At 46.6% G+C, this 21,164-nt stretch overlaps 1 protein-coding gene across 1 annotated transcript in view; it reads right to left on the bottom strand.

The window, feature by feature from the left end:
• Positions 1–21,164, bottom strand: part of tmem8b (transmembrane protein 8B) — a 251,306-nt gene that overhangs the window by 61,750 nt on the left and 168,392 nt on the right. Inside the window, exon 6 of the mRNA XM_036936604.2 lies at positions 16,875–17,305. Within this exon, the coding sequence (XP_036792499.2) occupies positions 16,875–17,305 (431 nt within the window). The remainder of the gene's footprint in view (positions 1–16,874; positions 17,306–21,164) is intronic.

Genomic DNA, 21,164 nt, shown 5'->3' with positions numbered 1-21,164 from the left:
TAGCCGGCCACCCTGGCGTTCGGGGTACGCTTGCTTCCATTCGCCAGCGTTTTTGGTGGCCCACCCGGGAGCATGACACGCGTCGTTTCGTGGCTGCTTGTTCGGTCTGCGCGCAGACTAAGTCCGGTAACTCTCCTCCTGCCGGCCGTCTCAGGCCGCTTCCTATTCCCTCTCGACCGTGGTCTCACATCGCCTTAGATTTTGTCACCGGACTGCCTTCGTCAGCGGGGAAGACTGTTATTCTTACGGTTGTCGATAGGTTCTCTAAGGCGGCTCATTTCATTCCCCTTGCTAAGCTTCCTTCTGCTAAAGAGACGGCACAAATCATCATCGAGAATGTTTTCAGAATTCATGGCCTTCCGTCAGACGTCGTTTCGGACAGAGGTCCGCAATTCACGTCTCAATTTTGGAGGGAGTTTTGCCGTTTGATTGGGGCTTCCGTCAGTCTCTCTTCCGGCTTTCACCCCCAGTCTAACGGTCAAGCAGAACGGGCCAATCAGACTATTGGTCGCATCTTACGCAGTCTTTCTTTTCGTAACCCTGCGTCTTGGTCAGAACAGCTCCCCTGGGCAGAATACGCCCACAACTCGCTTCCTTCGTCTGCGACCGGGCTATCTCCTTTTCAGAGTAGCCTCGGGTACCAGCCTCCGCTGTTCTCATCTCAGTTCGCCGAGTCCAGCGTCCCCTCCGCTCAGGCTTTTGTCCAACGTTGCGAGCGCACCTGGAAGAGGGTCAGGTCTGCACTTTGCCGTTATAGGACGCAGACTGTGAGGGCTGCTAATAAGCGTAGAACTAAGAGTCCTAGATATTGTCGCGGTCAGAGAGTTTGGCTCTCCACTCAGAACCTTCCCCTTAAGACGGCTTCTCGCAAGTTGACCCCGCGGTTCATTGGTCCGTTCCGTATTTCTCGGGTCATTAATCCTGTCGCAGTTCGACTTCTTCTTCCGCGATACCTTCGTCGCGTCCACCCGGTCTTCCATGTCTCCTGCATCAAGCCCGTCCTTCGCGCCCCCGCTCGTCTTCCCCCCCCCCCCCCATCCTTGTCGAGGGCGCACCCATCTACAGGGTCTGTAGAATTTTGGACATGCGTCCTCGGGGCCGTGGTCACCAGTACCTCGTAGATTGGGAGGGGTACGGTCCTGAGGAGAGGAGTTGGGTTCCCTCTCGGGACGTGCTGGACCGTGCGCTGATCGAGGATTTCCTCCGTTGCCGCCAGGTTTCCTCCTCGAGTGCGCCAGGAGGCGCTCGGTGAGTGGGGGGGTACTGTCATGTACTGTCATGTTGTGTCTTGTCTCTGTCCTTTCCCTTCACCCTGTCTCCCTCTGCTGGTCGTTGTTAGGTTACCTTTTCTCCCCCGCTTTCCCCCAGCTGTTCCTTGTCTCCTCTGACTACCCATTCACCCCGTTTCCCACCTGTTCCCTTTTTCCCTCTGATTAGGTCCCTATATCTCTCTCTGTTTCTGTTCCTGTCCTTGTCGGATTCTTGTTTGTTGTGTTTCATGCCTGAGCCAGACTATCGTCATGTTTGCTGTAACCTTGTCCTGTCCTGTCGGAATCTGCCGGTCTATCTGAGCCTACCTATGTTTGGTTATTAAAGAAGCTCTGTTTAAGTTAGTTCGCTTTTGGGTCCTCATTCACTCACCATAACATACCTATCCATATCTATACCTATATATATATACCGTACCTATCTATATCTATACATAGGTATATATATATATATATATACCTATCTATATCTATACCTATATATATATATATATATATATACCTATCTATATCTATACCTATATATATATATAAACCTATCTATATCTATACCTATATATATATATATATATACCTATCTATACCTATATATATATACCTATCTATAGCTATACCTATATATATATATATATATATATATATACCTATACCTATATATATGTACCTATCTACATCTATACCTATATATATATACCGTACCTATCTATATCTATACCTATATATATATATATATATATATATACCGTACCTATCTATACCTATATATATATATAACTAACTATATCTATACCTATATATCTATACGTATCTATATCTATACCTCTAAACATCTATACCTTCGAGACTGCAGGCTGTTTTTGATGGAACAGGGTCTCTGAGGGCTCTGCAGTACCTACTGACGATACTATCTCGAACCACTTTCCCGTAATAACACACGACTCAAAAACTACCCAACAACCCCTGCTCAGGTAACTGATCCTATTCCCACTATTTCACAGAGCTATCATAATACTGCTACCATATTCCCAGGGGTATTGTCAGGAATAATATTGTGCCCATCAAGTTGAATTCCACTATTAGCTCTGTTACTGAAGCCACTGTGGTGAGCTCCTCCAGTGCTATTGTATCAAATACTGTTTTCAAATCACGTAGAGGGCTTGTATCACTGAACTGCACTGTTGGTTAAGGTCTTGTAAGTAAGCATTTCACGGTAAGGTCTCCACTTGTTGTATTCGGCGCATGTGACAAATAATTGATTTGATTTATCAATGTACAAAGTTTGATCAAATATGGACTTTCTTGACATCTGGGTGCATGACACGAACGCATATAATCTGGTTCTCACAGAGACTTGGCTAAATCCCGGATAAGGACATTGACCAGTGTTGTAGTACAGTCGGGTCTCCAGACCACATGTTGAGTGTCTCGGTCTTGTCTCGGTTCTGGATACATTTGTAATCGGTCTCGGCTCGATCTCGGACAGTGAGGACTAGTCATTTGCTACCGAGACCAGCTGAGACCAGCGGAGTAAAAAACTCATAATTATCTGCCTCGTTATTCATTATTTTTTTTATCTCACACTTAGAGAAATAACAGAAGTTGTCCTTGCACAGTGAGTATCCACGGGATCAGCTATTTGGATGGATTGATGACCCAGTTTTTGACAGGTTTCTAAACTCGACTAAGTTGCACTTTTTGGTGCCTGATTCTTGAAAATGGTGCTCCATGTATTAGATATGAGGCTAAACACCTCTACTTGAAGACAGTGTCTCATGCAATTAATAGCTTCCAGAACGTTGCTTTACTATGAGCAAAAGAAACCAACTCCAAACAGTGTTGTGGGTGACTCTGTTCTTTCTACCCTCTGCCTCTCACGTTGTATTTCAGAACCTACCTAAGACTTTCCATGCCAACCTTCAGAATCAGTGCTTTCCATGCCAACCTTCAGAATCAGTGCTTTCCATGCCAACCTTCAGAATCAGTGCTTTCTATGCTAACCTTCAGAATCAGTGCTTTCCATGCCAACCTTCAGAATCAGTGCTTTCCATGCCAACCTTCAGAATCAGTGCTTTCCATGCCAACCTTCAGAATCAGTGCTTTCCATGCCAACCTTCAGAATCAGTGTTTCAATGCCAACCTTCAGAATCAGTGCTTTCCATGGCTACCTTCAGAATCAGTGCTCTACATGCCAACCTTCAGAACCAGTGCTTTCCATGCCAACCTTCAGAACCAGTGCTTTGCATGCCAACCTTCAGAATCAGTGCTTTCCATGCCAACCTTCAGAACCAGTGCTTTCTATGCCAACCTTCAGAATCAGTGCTTTCTATGCCAACCTTCAGAATCAGTCCTTTCCATGCCAACCTTCAGAACCAGTGCTTTCCATGCCAACCTTCAGAATCAGTGCTTTCCATGCCAACCTTCAGAACCAGTGCTTTCCATGCCAACCTTCAGAATCAGTGCTTTCCATGCCAACCTTCAGAACCAGTGCTTTCCAACAGCTGTGTTGGATGACGAGAAGTTGTGGAAAACCGTCGTGGGCACAGTGAAACGGCCAGTGGGAGACTGTTTCAGTGGGACACTGTTTCAGTGGGAGACTGTTTCAGTGGGAGACTGTTTCAGTGGGAGACTGTTTCAGTGGGAGACTGTTTCAGTGGGAGACTGTTTCATCCTCTTCATGAAGAGCACATTTCTGAGTTTGTGAAAGTGAACCAGATGTATTAATATTCAGACTATTTTAATATCGGTGAGCTCTTTAACAACCATAGCATTGGAAATCCATCAGTATGCATATCAGCTCAGACCATTACATTCCTGACATTCAAACCTGGTGAATAGGATTATCATGCCCTGCATTGCCACCATTCATCAACAGACAAGTTCATTACACTTGTTCATCAAGCGTTCTAATATAGGCATTTGTGAAGGTAACATTACAGAGTTTACCAGTTGAATTTCAATCCGTAGTGTGTCTTTGTGCATTTGATTTTCATTTGATTGTGTAACGTGGTATTTTAATGTGTGAAATTGTTGTTTTTCAGATAATGGCAATGATAGTCAATTTAATGAGTGTGTGTGTGAGAGGCTAATCCCAAGAGTGAAAGAGCAAGTCCAGTATATATTGGCCCAGGGGGCCATTAAAGAGTAAGCAGAAATCTTCTCCTGTCATTTACTCCCATCAATGTTGCAGTGGAGCTCAGTCCCTCTGCTCTTCCTTTCAACTCCCTCTGCTCTTCCTTTCAACTCCCCCTGCTCTTCCTTTCAACTCCCCCTGCTCTTCCTTTCAACTCTTCTGTTTCGGTACAACTCCCCCCCACCGCCTGTGTCTTCCTCAGTCCAGCAGTGCTTGCCTCTCTTCACAGAGTTGTTGATGAAGGGTCGGGTCCTATGTGGACCGATTAGATTGGGCTCAACCTGCTAAACAAATGCTGGGATAGATGTCTTGTTCAGTATACGTAGCGTTAAGTCACTTGGTTATTCTAAACGGAAGGTGCTGGCTAGCTTAGCTTAGGCTAAAAAGCCTCCTGGCAGACGTCGGCTAGAATGCTTACCTTCCAGCGAGTGAAATTTACTAGCTTTCCACAGGCGTTGGCAAACCCATTACTATTTTCAGTTCCTGGAGTTGGAGGGAGAGAAGCAGGGTTTACATGGGACCTTGGCACGGATCTGAGTGACCAGTGCACCCCTCTGCAAAAACATTACTGTGACAACAGTGACAACGTTTGGCAAACGGGATACTACGTCGGACATTACCAGAGCCCCTAGTGACCGTAAAGGGCCGGGCTTCATGCTATACAGTCTCACAGAAGCACAATGCATATTGGAAGCTTGTCCATGTTTAATGCTCCCCCCTCTGTTACCCAGCATTCCACAGGGTTCACAGGGTTCAAGGGGTATATCAATCTCCCAGGGTGAGAGTGACAAGTTGGGTCAGTGTCCTCCCCCATAAGTGGCTCAATACTGCAATGTATTGCTGATTCCTGCCTGTAGCTCACTAGTCCCTATGAGGTGTCTAGTGATACAGGTTATGGGCTCTATAGGCAATGCGTTGTTGGTAGCAGTCAGGGAATGAGCAGGGTTGGACACAACTACGCTATTATCCCACACGCAGCCTCTGTGATTCATATGAGGCCACAAATGAGCTGCCTGTCCCATCAACCCGTCAACTGTTCGCGAGGCCTCAGCGCCCGTTTTGAGGAAATATCCTCCCGTCTCCAGAAGCAAGCAATCCGAGTGGTTCCAATGTCGAAAATCTGGGACGGCTGGTACAGCCGGTATTCCTGGTTACGAAAAGGGGCGGGACTTAGCAACCCATTCTAGACGTATGTGCCCTCAGCAAACACCTCAGAATACAAACTCATGAGCTACCAGCGACTGGCTGCATAGTGGAGGAGGCAAGCAGTGTTACATCACAGCTACTGTCCCATATTCTGTCTCCAGGCTTCATCTGACATCAGAAAAATATCTGCCTGACTCCATCTCACAGTATTCTGTCTCTAGGCTTCATCTAACACCAGAAAAATATCTGCCTGACTCCATCTCACAGTATTCTGTCTCTAGGCTTCATCTAACACCAGAAAAATATCTGCCTGACTCCATCTCACAGTATTCTGTCTCTAGGATTCATCTGACATCAGAAAACTGACTCCATCTCCCCGTTCCCGTTCTGTGAGCTTGTGTGGCCTTGGCATTGCGCATGGTGATCTTAGGCTTGTGTGCAGCTGCTCGGACCATGGAAACCCATTTCATGAAGATCCTGACTAACAGTTATTGTGCTGACGTTGCTTCCAGAGGCAGTTTGGAACTCAGTAGTGAGTGTTGTAACCAAGGACGATTTTTACGTGTTATGTGCATCAGCGTTCTGTGAGCTTGTGTGGCCTACCACTTCGCGGCTGAGCCGTTGTTGCTCCTAGACGTTTCCACTTCACAATAACAGCACTTACAGTTGAACGGTGCAGCTCTAGCAGGGCAGCAATGTGACAAACTGACTTGTTGGAAAGGTGGCAGTGTTACTACAACTCATAAACCCCCTCGGTGCTGAAGAACCTCAGATTCAGAAGTGAAAAAACCCTGATAAAACTATTACAATACACAGACAGTCCACGAATGGTCCTTTGTGGTAATACATGAGGACTACGTTTGAATGAAAACACTGTATAAATGTCTAGAGAATGGCTATCGCCTTACCTATCTGTTATAAAAGACAATCTAACGAGTTGTTAAGCTATATTACAAATAACCTAGTGTCTAAACGTTCCCCTGAATCTCCCTTTCCTTATTAGCCTACTGTAGTAGTTCTGAAATACATTTCAACCACTATGCAGCCAGAATATAAGGCCTAACTAGCAGTAGCAGGCTACATGATCTGTGTCAGTGTGTCTTTCTCTGTTTTCTTACTATGCTGACCGCACCACAGTGTGTTCCTTATGAAATATAAAACACTTTTCAATTTAAATCATCCAACATGTGAAAAGCAAATATTGGGAGCATTGTTGTGCTGTCATCTTTTTCGGTTCTCTCTCTGCTTTATGAAGGTGTCCAAGGACATAGATGAGGGCCGGGACCAGATAAGTGTCCAGTAGTACATCATGAAACAGGAGCACCAGAAAACCAGGAAGTATAGGACCCAATACATACTCAACCACACAGCTGCCAAAGTCCTGGATGAGTTCCCATGCCTATGTCAACCACACAGCTGCCAAAGTCCTGGATGAGTTCCCATGCCTCTGTCAACCACACAGCTGCCAAAGTCCTGGATGAGTTCCCATGCCTCTGTCAAAGTCCTGGATGAGTTAACATGCCTCTGCCAAAGTCCTGGATGAGTTCACATGCCTCTACCAAAGTCCTGGATGAGTTCCCATGTCTCTGCCAAAGTCCTGGATGAGTTCCCATGCCACTGTCAAAGTCCTGGATGAGTTCCCATGCCTCTGTCCACCACACAGCTGCCAAAGTCCTGGATGAGTTCCCATGCCTCTGTCAACCACACAGCTTTCAAAGTCATGGATGAGTTCCCATGCCTCTGCCAAAGTCCTGGATGAGTTCCCATACCATTGCCAAAGTCCTGGATGAGTTCCCATGCCTCTGTCAAAGTCATGGATGAGTTCCCATGCCTCTGCCAAAGTCCTGGATGAGTTCCCATACCATTGTCAAAGTCCTGGATGAGTTCCCATTCCTCTGTCAAAGTCATGGATGAGTTACCATGCCTCTGTCAACCACAGAGCTGCCAAAGTCGGGATGAGTTACCATGCCTCTGTCAACCACACAGCTGCCAAAGTCCTGGATGAGTTCCTATGCCTCTGTTAACCACACAGCTGTCAAAGTCATGAATGAGTTCCCATGCCTCTGCCAAAGTCCTGGATGAGTTCCCATGCCTCTGTCAACCACACAGCTGTCAAAGTCCTGGATCAGTTCCCATGCCTCTGCCAAAGTCCTGGGTCAGTTCCCATGTCTCTGTCAAAGTCCTGGATCAGTTCCCATGCCTCTGCCAAAGTCCTGGATCAGTTCCCATGTCTCTGCCAAAGTCCTGGATGAGTTACCATGCCTCTGTCATCCCTACTTCGTAAATTTGCCACTGATTTGTGTTGTATTTGCATTTTCATGCCACTTGAAGTGAAATTCTGCCCAAAACCTACCAACCAATTGATCTCTCTCTCTATTTCTTTTTTTTCTCTCTCTAGCTTTTGGAGATGACCGCAATCATGCACAAGGACAAGCTACTGATAACCAATCTATGTAAAATTACAGTCAACATTTTAACCTTTATTTAACTAGGCAAGTCAGTTAAGAACAAATTTTTATTTTCAATGACGGCCTACCGGGGAACAGTGGGTTAACTGCCTTGCTCAGGGGCAGAACGACAGATTTTTACCTTGTCAGCTCGGGGGATTCAATCTTGCAACCTTTTAGTTACTAGTCCAACGCTCTAACCACTAGGCTACCTGCTGGTTACTAGTCCAACGCTCTAACCACTAGGTTACCTGCTGGTTACTAGTCCAACGCTCTAACCACTAGTCTACCTGCCTCTAACCACTAGGCTACCTGCTGGTTACTAGTCCAACGCTCTAAACACCCATAGTTAAGAAGGCCCCAAAGAGTCCCCCTGAAGCAGTCATAAGCCCAGTCGCTAGACGGCTGAGAGGTGGAGTGGTTTTACATTACTCTTAAAGTTCAGTCTGAAGTGGGCATCGTCATAGCTTCTTAGAATATGAAGGTATACAATGTGAACATTGACCCATTACGCTTTACTTCCGTGTCCTGTGCTTAGATTATACCTCTATTACTGAACAATGACTTTGTAAAATTGTACTTTGACACAAATGGAAATAGTACATTGTTTGAAATTGTACTTTGAGTTTGAAATGAATGAAATAGCACTTTGTTGAAAATTGTACATGGTTGTGTATACCTTTTCAAACTGGCTAACAAGGTCAGCTGATCTTTCTCTACCCTCACATCACGCTAGCTCTGGCTGGCTAACAAGGTCAACTGATCTTTCTCTACCCTCACATCACGCTAGCTCTGGCTGGCTAACAAGGTCAACGGATCTTTCTCTACCCTCACATCACGCTAGCTCTGTGCTGGCTAACAAGGTCAACTGATCTTTCTCTACCCTCACATCACGCTAGCTCTGGCTGGCTAAGAAGGTCAACTGATCTTTCTCTACCCTCACATCACGCTAGCTCTGGCTGGCTAACAAGGTCAACTGATCTTTCTCTACCCTCACATCACGCTAGCTCTGGCTGGCTAACAAGGTCAACTGATCTTTCTCTACCCTCACATCACGCTAGCTCTGGCTGGCTAACAAGGTCAACTGATCTTTCTCTACCCTCACATCACGCTAGCTCTGGCTGGCTAACAAGGTTAGCTGATCTTTCTCTACCCTCACATCACGCTAGCTCTGGTTAGCCTCATTATGAGTCTAATCTGGTCTCCTTCAACATGGTCAGCCTCATTATGAGTCGAATCTGGTCTCCTTCAACATGGTTAGCCTCATTATGAGTCTAATCTGGTCTCCTTCAACATGGTCAGCCTCATTATGAGTCGAATCTGGTCTCCTTCAACATGGTTATCCTCGTTATGAGTCTAATTTGGTCTCCTTCATCATTAGCCCTATTTGGTAGAATACCAAGTCCATATTATGGCAAGAAGAGCTCAAATAAGCAAAGAGAAACGGCAACCCATCATTACTTTAAGACATGAAGGTCAGTTAATATGGAACATTTTAAGAACTTTGAAAGTTTCTTCATATGCAGTCGCTAAAACCATCAAGCACTATGATGAAACTGTCTCTCATGAGGACCACCACAGGAAAGGAAGACCCAGTTACCTCTGCTGCAGAGGATATGTTTATTAAAGTTACCAGCCTCAGAAATTGCAGCCCAAATAAATGCTTCATAGTGTTCGAGTAACAGTCACATCTCAACATCAACTGTTCAGAGGAGACTGGGTGAGTCAGGCCTTTATGGTCAAATTGCTGCAAAGAAACCACTACTAAAGGACACCAATAATAAGAAGAGACTTGTTTGGGCCAAGAAACACAATCAATGGACATTAGACCGGTGGAAATCGGTCCTTTGTACTGTTTAGTCCAAATGTTGTATTTTTGGTTCCAACCGCTGTCTTTGTGAGACGCAGAGTAGGTGAACAAATGATCTCCGCATGTGTGGTTCCCCCCGTGAAGCATGGAGAAGGAGGTGTGATGGTGTGGGGGGTGCTTTGCTGATGACACTGTCAGTAATTGATTTAGAATTCAAGGCACACTTAACCAGCATGGCTACCACAGCATTCTACAGCAATACGCCATCCCATCTGGTTTCGGCTTAGTGGGACTATCATTTGTTTTTCAACAGAACAATGAGCCAACACACCTCCAGGCTGTGTAAGGGCTATTTGACCAAGAAGGAGAGTGATGGAGTGCTGCATCAGATGACCTGGCCTCCACAATCACCCAAACTCAACCCAATTGATATGGTTTGGCATGAGTTGGACCGCAGAGTGAAGGAAAAGCAGCCAACAAGTGCTCAGCATATGTGGGAACTCCTTCAAGATGGTTGGAAAAACCTTCCAGGTGAAGCTGGTTGAGAGAATGCCAAGAGTGTGCAAAGCTCTCGTCAAGGCAAATGGTGGCTACTTTGAAGAATCTAAAATCTATTTTAATTTAACACTTTTTTGGTTACTATATGATTCCATATGTATTATTTCATAGTTTTGATGTCGTCACTAATATTCTACAATGTAGAAAAAATTAAAAATAAAGAAACATTATTGAATGAGAAGGTGTGTCCAAACTTATCTTCTACATTATAGAAGGAATCAGGTGCCATTTGGGAGTCTGGTGGTGTAGTTCTGCATGCTGCTGCTGTTCACTGTGATTGCTTTAGGTTGGAACACTGTGATGGCTTTAGGTTGGAACACTGTGATGGCTTTAGGTTGGAACACTGTGATGGCTTTAGGTTAGGGCACAAAAGCCAAAACAACACAGCACAGGTACTCACACGACCAACAAAAATTGGAACAATAATCAACAGGACCATGGTAAACCAAGGGCACACTTATACAATTACTAATCAATGGGAATAGGGACCGGGTTTGAATAATGACAGTTCCGGAGGGATCCGTGACATTAGGTTGGAACACTGTGATGGCTTTAGGTTGGAACACTGTGATGGCTTTACGTTGGAACACTGTGATGGCTTTAGGTTGGACCACTGTGATGGCTTTACGTTGGCTTTACATTGGAACACTGTGATGGCTTTAGGTTGGAACACTGTGATGGCTTTAGGTTGGACCACTGTGATGGCCTTACGTTGGAACACAGTGATGGCTTTACGTTGGAACAATGTGATGGCTTTAGGCTGTAACACTGCCTCCATACTGTAGCTAATGCCTTAATGTCTTGGCTTGTATGAAAATAGGCCTATTTCACTTCCTGGTATGAAAATCGTCCTATTTCACTTGCTGGTATGAAAATCATCCTATTTCCGTTCCTGGTATGAAAATAGGCCTATTTCACTTGCTGGTATGAAAATCATCATATTTCCCTTCCTGGTATGAAAATAGGCCTATTTCCCTTCCTGGTATGAAAATAGGCCTATTTCCCTTCCTGGTATGAAAATAGGCCTATTTCCCTTCCTTGTATGAAAATAGGCCTATTTCCCTTCCTTGTATGAAAATCATCCTATTTCCCTTCCTGGTATGAAAATAGGCCTATTTCACTTCCTGGAACTAAGGCAGAGGGACAAGGAGGAACCATGACAGTCTAACAACCTGGGAGGGATAGGTAGATATGATGTACTGCTGGTGTGGACATGTAAAACACAGTGGGATTCCGCTACTAGAAGGAAATGCTAGCCTTGGTATTGAACCTGTCATGTATTGTCATGTTGTGTCTTGTTTCTGTCCTTTCCTTTCACCCTGTCTCCCTCTGCTGGTCGTACTAGGTTACCGTTTCTGTCCCTCTTTCCCCCAGCTGTTCCTTGTCTTCTCTGACTACCTCATTCACCCCTTTTCCCACCTGTTCCCTTTTTCCCTCTGATTAGGTCCCTATATCTCTCTCTGTTTCTGCTCCTGTCTTTGTCGGATTCTTGTTTGTGTGTCTCATGCCTGAACCAGACTATCATCGTGTTTGCTGCAACCTTGTCCTGTCCTGTCGGAATCTACCTGTCCATCTGAGCCCACGTGTGTTCATCATTAAAGAGACTCTGTTTGTTAATTCGCTTTTGGGTCCTCATTCACGCACCTGACAGAAGAATCCGACCAAGAATGGACCCAGCGACTTCGGATCCTCTCCACTCAGCCGTCGAGATCCAGGGAGCGATGCTAGGCAGACACGAGCAGGAATTGTCTGCTGCTCGACATGCCGTTGAGACCCTGGCCACCCAAGTCTCCAACCTCACAGAACAGGTTCACCATCTCCGCCTCGATCCACCGGCCACTTCCAGGGCTTTCGAATCTCCGGAGCCCAGAATCAATAACCCGCCGTGTTACTCTGGGGAGCCCACTGAATGCCGCTCGTTCCTCACCCAGTGTGATATTGTGTTTTCTCTCCAGCCCAACACTTACGCCAGGAGCACTGCTCGTGTCGCCTACGTCATATCTCTCCTTACTGGACGGGCTCGTGAGTGGGGCACGGCAATCTGGGAGGCAAGGGCTGAGTGTACTAACCAGTATCAGGACTTTAAGGAGGAGATGATACGGGTTTTTGATCGATCTGTTTTTGGGGAGGAGGCTTCCAGGGCCCTGTCTTCCCTATGTCAAGGTAATCGATCCATAACAGACTACTCTATTGAGTTTCGCACTCTTGCTGCCTCCAGTGGCTGGAACGAGCCGGCTTTGCTCGCTCGTTTTCTGGAGGGTCTCCGCGCAGAGGTAAAGGATGAGATTCTCTCCCGGGAGGTTCCTTCCAGCGTGGATTCCTTGATTGAACTCGCTATTCGCATTGAGCGACGGGTTGATCTTCGTCACCGAGCTCGTGGAAAGGAGCTCGCGTTCTCCGTTGCCCCCCTCTCCGCATCACTACCATCTTCCTCTGCCGGCTCGGGAGCTGAGCCTATGCAGCTGGGAGGTATCCGCATCTCGACTAAGGAGAGGGAACGGAGAATCACCAACCGCCTCTGTCTCTATTGCGGTTCTGCTGGTCATTTTGTCACTTCATGTCCAGTAAAAGCCAGAGCTCATCAGTAAGCGGAGGGCTACTGGTGAGCGCTACTACTCCTGTCTCTCCTTCAAGATCCTGCACTACCTTGTCGGTCCATCTACGCTGGACCGGTTCGTCAGCTTCCTGCAGTGCCTTAATAGACTCTGGGGCGGAGGGCTGTTTTATGGACGAGACCTGGGCTCGGGAACATGACATTCCTCTCAGACAGTAAAGGGAGTCCACGGCCTTGTTCGCCCTGGATGGTAGTCCTCTCCCCAGGATTCAGCGTGAGACGCTACCTTTAACCCTCACTGTTTCTGGTAATCATAGCGAAACCATTTCTTTTTTAATTTTTCGTTCACCTTTTACACCTGTTGTTTTGGGCCATCCCTGGCTAGTTTGTCATAATCCTTCCATTAATTGGTCTAGTAATTCTATCCTCTCCTGGAACGTCTCTTGTCATGTGAAATGTTTAATGTCTGCTATCCCTCCTGTTTCCTTCTCTCTTCTTCACAGGAGGAGCCTGGTGATTTGACAGGGGTGCCGGAGGAATATCACGATCTGCGCACGGTGTTCAGTCGGTCCAGGGCCACCTCTCTTCCTCCACACCGGTCGTATGATTGTAGTATTGATCTCCTTCCGGGAACCACTCCCCCCCGGGGTAGACTATACTCTCTGTCGGCTCCCGAACGTAAGGCTCTCGAAGATTATTTGTCTGTAGCTCTTGACGCCGGTACCATAGTCCCCTCCTCCTCTCCCGCCGGAGCGGGGTTTTTTTTTGTCAAGAAGAAGGACGGGTCTCTGCGCCCCTGCATAGATTATCGAGGGCTGAATGACATAACAGTGAAGAATCGTTATCCGCTTCCTCTTATGTCTTCAGCCTTCGAGATCCTGCAGGGAGCCAGGTTTTTCACTAAGTTGGACCTTCGTAACGCTTACCATCTCGTGCGCATCAGGGAGGGGGACGAGTGGAAGACGGCGTTTAACACTCCGTTAGGGCACTTTGAATACCGGGTTCTTCCTTTCGGCCTCGCTAACGCTCCAGCTGTCTTTCAGGCATTAGTCAATGATGTCCTGAGAGACATGCTGAACATCTTTGTTTTCGTTTACCTTGACGATATCCTGATTTTTTTCACCGTCACTCCAGATTCATGTTCAGCACGTTCGACGTGTCCTCCAGCGCCTTTTAGAGAATTGTCTTTTTGTGAAGGCTGAGAAGTGCACTTTTCATGCCTCCTCCGTCACATTTCTCGGTTCTGTTATTTCCGCTGAAGGCATTAAGATGGATCCCGCTAAGGTCCAAGCTGTCATTGATTGGCCCGCCCCTAAGTCACGCGTCGAGCTGCAGCGCTTTCTCGGCTTCGCGAACTTCTATCGTCGTTTCATCCGTAATTTCGGTCAGGTGGCAGCTCCTCTCACAGCCCTTACTTCTGTCAAGACGTGCTTTAAGTGGTCCGTTTCCGCCCAGGGAGCTTTTGATCTCCTCAAGAATCTTTTTACATCCGCTCCTATCCTTGTTACACCTGACGTCTCTAGACAGTTCGTTGTCGAGGTTGACGCGTCAGAGGTGGGCGTGGGAGCCATTCTTTCTCAGCGCTCCCTCTCTGACGACAAGGTCCACCCATGCGCGTATTTTTCTCATCGCCTGTCGCCGTCGGAACGTAACTATGATGTGGGAAACCGCGAACTGCTCGCCATCCGGTTAGCCCTAGGCGAATGGCGACAGTGGTTGGAGGGGGCGACCGTTCCTTTTGTCGTTTGGACTGACCATAGGAACCTTGAGTACATCCGTTCTGCCAAACGACTTAATGCGCGTCAGGCGCGTTGGGCGCTGTTTTTCGCTCGTTTCGAGTTCGTGATTTCTTATCGTCCGGGCTCTAAGAACACCAAGCCTGATGCTTTATCTCGTCTCTTCAGTTCTTCAGTAGCCTCCACTGACCCCGAGGGGATTCTCCCTGAGGGGCGTGTTGTCGGGTTGACTGTCTGGGGAATTGAGAGGCAGGTAAAGCAAGCGCTCACTCACACTCCGTCGCCGCGCGCTTGTCCTAGGAACCTTCTTTTCGTTCCCGTTCCTACTCGTCTGGCCGTTCTTCAGTGGGCTCACTCTGCCAAGTTAGCCGGCCACCCTGGCGTTCGGGGTACGCTTGCTTCCATTCGCCAGCATTTTTGGTGGCCCACCCGGGAGCATGACACGCGTCGTTTCGTGGCTGCTTGTTCGGTCTGCGCGCAGACTAAGTCCGGTAACTCCCCTCCTGCCGGCCGTCTCAGGCCGCTTCCCATTCCCTCTCGACCGTGGTCTCACATCGCCTTAGATTTTGTCACCGGACTGCCTTCGTCAGCGGGGAAGACTGTTATTGTTACGGTTGTCGATAGGTTCTCTAAGGCGGCTCATTTCATTCCCCTTGCTAAGCTTCCTTCTGCTAAAGAGACGGCACAAATCATCATCGAGAATGTTTTCAGAATTCATGGCCTTCCGTCAGACGTCGTTTCGGACAGAGGTCCGCAATTCACGTCTCAATTTTGGAGGGAGTTTTGCCGTTTGATTGGGGCTTCCGTCAGTCTCTCTTCCGGCTTTCACCCCCAGTCTAACGGTCAAGCAGAACGGGCCAATCAGACTATTGGTCGCATCTTACGCAGTCTTTCTTTTCGCAACCCTGCGTCTTGGTCAGAACAGCTCCCCTGGGCAGAGTACGCCCACAACTCGCTTCCTTCGTCTGCGACCGGGCTATCTCCTTTTCAGAGTAGCCTCGGGTACCAGCCTCCGCTGTTCTCATCTCAGTTCGCCGAGTCCAGCGTCCCATCCGCTCAGGCTTTTGTCCAACGTTGCGAGCGCACCTGGAAGAGGGTCAGGTCTGCACTTTGCCGTTATAGGACGCAGACTGTGAGGGCTGCTAATAAGCGTAGAACTAAGAGTCCTAGATATTGTCGCGGTCAGAGAGTTTGGCTCTCCACTCAGAACCTTCCCCTTAAGACGGCTTCTCGCAAGTTGACCCCGCGGTTCATTGGTCCGTTCCGTATTTCTCGGGTCATTAATCCTGTCGCAGTTCGACTTCTTCTTCCGCGATACCTTCGTCGCGTCCACCCGGTCTTCCATGTCTCCTGTATCAAGCCCGTTCTTCGCGCCCCCGCTCGTCTTCCCCCCCCCCCCCCCCATCCTTGTCGAGGGCGCACCCATCTACAGGGTCCGTAGGATTTTGGACATGCGTCCTCGGGGCCGTGGTCACCAGTACCTCGTAGATTGGGAGGGGTACGGTCCTGAGGAGAGGAGTTGGGTTCCCTCTCGGGACGTGCTGGACCGTGCGCTGATCGAGGATTTCCTCCGTTGCCGCCAGGTTTCCTCCTCGAGTGCGCCAGGAGGCGCTCGGTGAGTGGGGGGGTACTGTCATGTATTGTCATGTTGTGTCTTGTTTCTGTCCTTTCCTTTCACCCTGTCTCCCTCTGCTGGTCGTACTAGGTTACCGTTTCTGTCCCTCTTTCCCCCAGCTGTTCCTTGTCTTCTCTGACTACCTCATTCACCCCTTTTCCCACCTGTTCCCTTTTTCCCTCTGATTAGGTCCCTATATCTCTCTCTGTTTCTGCTCCTGTCTTTGTCGGATTCTTGTTTGTGTGTCTCATGCCTGAACCAGACTATCATCGTGTTTGCTGCAACCTTGTCCTGTCCTGTCGGAATCTACCTGTCCATCTGAGCCCACGTGTGTTCATCATTAAAGAGACTCTGTTTGTTAATTCGCTTTTGGGTCCTCATTCACGCACCTGACAGAACCAACAAATCACTCAGGGAAGGTAGCTTTAGTATCTCAGTATCTAAGAGCTAGGTACAACATAATTACCAGAAAATTGTCAGGACTTTAGTCTGTGTTTAAACAAAACAGTACAAGAATTGCAAACGTCCTTCCCACTGTGTGGTTGTGTGAGAGAGGGAAAAATTACAAGGTACAAAACACATCTTGTAATAAAATCTTTTTGACACTCACCAAGTTGAGTTTGAGTTCCATATTCAGGACTCCTCCACTGTCCAGGACAGGCATGAGGTTAATGGAGAACACAGCAGCCCTGTCCGGAGGAACAGAGATGTTCGGACCAAAGAAGATGTAGAAGTGGACGGAGAAGGTGTCCAGCTCATTCCTCAGGGTGGGCCGGATGGGCCAGCACCTGTGGGGGTCGGAGCTGGGAGCCATATGGGTTATACTGTCCTGTGGGGAGAGAAGGGAGCCAGCGGGGTCCAAAGAGGAGGAGTTCTGGGCGTGGCTGGGGAGGCCCGGGAGGCCGGCAGGGGTGGAGGGGAGCGTCTCAGAGAGAGAGAAGCCCATAGCACTGCCAAAGGACTGCGGCAGGTTGAGATTAGAGCTGGGGCCAGAAGAGGAGCTGGAGGGGGAACCCTTAGAGGCGCTGGATTTGGAGCAATCTGGAGAGGGAAAGAGAGAGAGATAGAGAGAGAGGGAGAGAGAGAGATATAGAGGTAGGGAGAGAGAGGGGGAGAGAGAGAGATAGAGAGAGAGGGAGAGAGAGCGAGAGAGATAGAGGTAGAGAGAGAGAGGGGGAGAGAAACAATGGAGTCATTAGGAAGAATGGGGAGACAGAGAGACAGACAGACAAGCAGAAAGGCAGACAGACAGACAGACAGACAGACAGACAGACAGACAGACAGACAGACAGACAGACAGACAGACAGACAGACGAAATGTGTCATGTCATGGCAATACCAGTGTGAAACAGGCCTCTCCTCTCTTCTCTTCTCCTCTCTTCCCCTCTCCTCTCCTCTCTTCTCTTCTCCTCTCTTCCCCTCTCCTCTCTCCCCCTCTCCTCTCCTCTCCTCTCCTCTCCTCTCTTCCCCTCTCCTCTCTCCCCTTCTCCTCTCCTCTCCTCTCCTCTCCTCTCTTCTCCTCTCTTCTCCTCTCTTCTCCTCCTCCTCCCCCAATCCTCTCCTCCTTGCCTCTCTTGTCTCCTCTCCTCCTCCTCTCCTCTCAAGAGCCTCTCCTCTCTGCTCAGGCCTAGTTCGCACATGTGCCTGTTAGGTTGCCTGGCAGTATTATCTGTAGAGAAGTGTCTGAGTCAGTCTGAAGTGCTCTCATGGGCGGCAGCAGCCTGTCGACACACACACACACACACACACACACACACACACACACACACACACACACACACACACACACACACACACACACACACACACACACACACACACACACACACACACACACTCAGAGGGTTAGAGAAACAAACAAAAGGTGGATCATTGTCAAGAGGCTTCTATTTCCTCTCATCTCCACATCAACCAGTCAGATCATCTGATCGTCTGGAAGCAGAAAAACACAACAGTGTGTTGAAATTATCAAATGAAGTGGAACTATACAGCTTTCAGCAGCAACGTTCTAATGGGTGACTGTTGTTAAACAGACGTTTTAATGGGTGACTGTGGTTAAACATACATTTTAATGGGTGACTGTGGTTAAACAGACGTTTTAATGGGTGGCTGTGGTTACACAGACGTTTTAATGGGTGACTGTGGTTACACAGACGTTTTAATGGGTGACTGTGGTTAAACAGACGTTTTAATGGGTGACTGTGGTTAAACAGACGTTTTAATGGGTGACTGTGGTTAAACAGACGTTTTAATGGGTGGCTGTGGTTACACAGACGTTTTAATGGGTGACTGTGGTTAAACAGACGTTTTAATGGGTGACTGTGGTTAAACAGACGTTTTAATGGGTGACTGTGGTTAAACAGACATTTTAATGGGTGACTGTTGTTAAACAGACGTTTTAATGGGTGACTGTGGTTAAACAGACGTTTTAATGGGTGACTGTGGTTAAACAGACGTTTTAATGAGTGACTGTTGTTAAACATACATTTTAATGGGTGACTGTGGTTAAACAGACGTTTTAATGGGTGACTGTGGTTAAACAGACGTTTTAATGGGTGACTGTGGTTAAACAGACATTTTAATGGGTGACTGTGGTTAAACAGACATTTTAATGGGTGACTGTGGTTGAACAGACATTTTAATGGGTGACTGTGGTTAAACAGACATTTTAATGGGTGACTGTTGTTAAACAGACATTTTAATGGGTGACTGTTGTGAAACAGACGTTTTAATGAGTGACTGTTGTTAAACATACATTTTAATGGGTGACTGTGGTTAAACAGACGTTTTAATGGGTGACTGTGGTTAAACAGACGTTTTAATGGGTGACTGTGGTTAAACAGACATTTTAATGGGTGACTGTGGTTAAACAGACATTTTAATGGGTGACTGTGGTTGAACAGACATTTTAATGGGTGACTGTGGTTAAACAGACATTTTAATGGGTGACTGTTGTTAAACAGACATTTTAATGGGTGACTGTTGTGAAACAGACGTTTTAATGGGTGACTGTGGTTAAACAGACGTTTTAATGGGTGACTGTGGTTAAACAGATGTTTTAATGGGTGACTGTGGTCACACAGACGTTTTAATGGGTGACTGTGGTTTAACAGACGTTTTAATGAGTGACTGTTGTTAAACAGACGTTTTAATGGGTGACTGTGGTTAAACAGATGTTTTAATGGGTGACTGTGGTTACACAGACGTTTTAATGGGTGACTGTGGTTAAACAGATATTCTAATGGGTGACTGTTGTTAAACAGACGTTTTAATGGGTGACTGTGGTTAAACAGACATTTTAATGGGTGACTGTTGTTAAACAGACGTTTTAATGGGTGACTGTGGTTAAACAGACATTTTAATGGGTGACTGTTGTTAAACAGACATTTTAATGGGTGACTGTTGTGAAACAGACGTTTTAATGGGTGACTGTGGTTAAACAGACGTTTTAATGGGTGACTGTGGTTAAACAGATGTTTTAATGGGTGACTGTGGTCACACAGACGTTTTAATGGGTGACTGTGGTTTAACAGACGTTTTAATGAGTGACTGTTGTTAAACAGACGTTTTAATGGGTGGCTGTGGTTACACAGACGTTTTAATGGGTGACTGTGGTTAAACAGACGTTTTAATGGGTGACTGTGGTTAAACAGACGTTTTAATGGGTGACTGTGGTTAAACAGACATTTTAATGGGTGACTGTTGTTAAACAGACGTTTTAATGGGTGACTGTGGTTAAACAGACGTTTTAATGGGTGACTGTGGTTAAACAGACGTTTTAATGAGTGGCTGTTGTTAAACATACATTTTAATGGGTGACTGTGGTTAAACAGATGTTTTAATGGGTGACTGTGGTTAAACAGACGTTTTAATGGGTGACTGTGGTTGAACAGACATTTTAATGGGTGACTGTGGTTAAACAGACGTTTTAATGGGTGACTGTGGTTAAACAGATGTTTTAATGGGTGACTGTGGTCACACAGACGTTTTAATGGGTGACTGTGGTTTAACAGACGTTTTAATGAGTGACTGTTGTTAAACAGACGTTTTAATGGGTGACTGTGGTTAAACAGATATTCTAATGGGTGACTGTTGTTAAACAGACATTTTAATGGGTGACTGTTGTGAAACAGACGTTTTAATGGGTGACTGTGGTTAAACAGACGTTTTAATGGGTGACTGTGGTTAAACAGATGTTTTTATGGGTGACTGTGGTCACACAGACGTTTTAATGGGTGACTGTGGTTTAACAGACGTTTTAATGATTGACTGTTGTTAAACAGACGTTTTAATGGGTGACTGTGGTTAAACAGATGTTTTAATGGGTGACTGTGGTTACACAGACGTTTTAATGGGTGACTGTGGTTAAACAGATATTCTAATGGGTGACTGTTGTTAAACAGACGTTTTAATGGGTGACTGTGGTTAAACAGACATTTTAATGGGTGACTGTTGTTAAACAGACGTTTTAATGGGTGATTGACTGTCTGCTTTCACATATAATATTTGCTATATAAGCCTGATTCTCTGTAAAACTGTCTTGTATGAGAGCAGAGTGAATCAGAGACGGTACTAGAGAGAGAGTACTGAAGATAAACACTGTGTGTGTCCATGAGAACAAAGGCTATTTTACACTAAGGGATTGTATTTAGAGTTACAATTTGAGTGTGTGGACTTGTTCACAACCATTCACAACAATGTACACTCATCTAAAGTAAAATAATAGATTTAAGAAATATAGAAATATTAGGATGAGCTAAATATACACTACATGATCAAAAGTATGTGGACATGTGCTCATCGAACATCTCATTCTAAAATCATGGGCATTAATACGGAGTTGGTTTCCCCCCTTATCTGCTAGAACAACCTCCACTCTTCTGGGAAGGCTTTCCACTAG

This window comes from Oncorhynchus mykiss, chromosome 11, assembly GCF_057628025.1.
Source record: "Oncorhynchus mykiss isolate SJ-2025 chromosome 11, ASM5762802v1, whole genome shotgun sequence".
Classification (NCBI taxonomy): Eukaryota; Metazoa; Chordata; class Actinopteri; order Salmoniformes; family Salmonidae; genus Oncorhynchus; species Oncorhynchus mykiss.
Note: the sequence above shows the minus strand (reverse complement) of the source record. Positions and strands in the feature narration are given on the sequence as shown.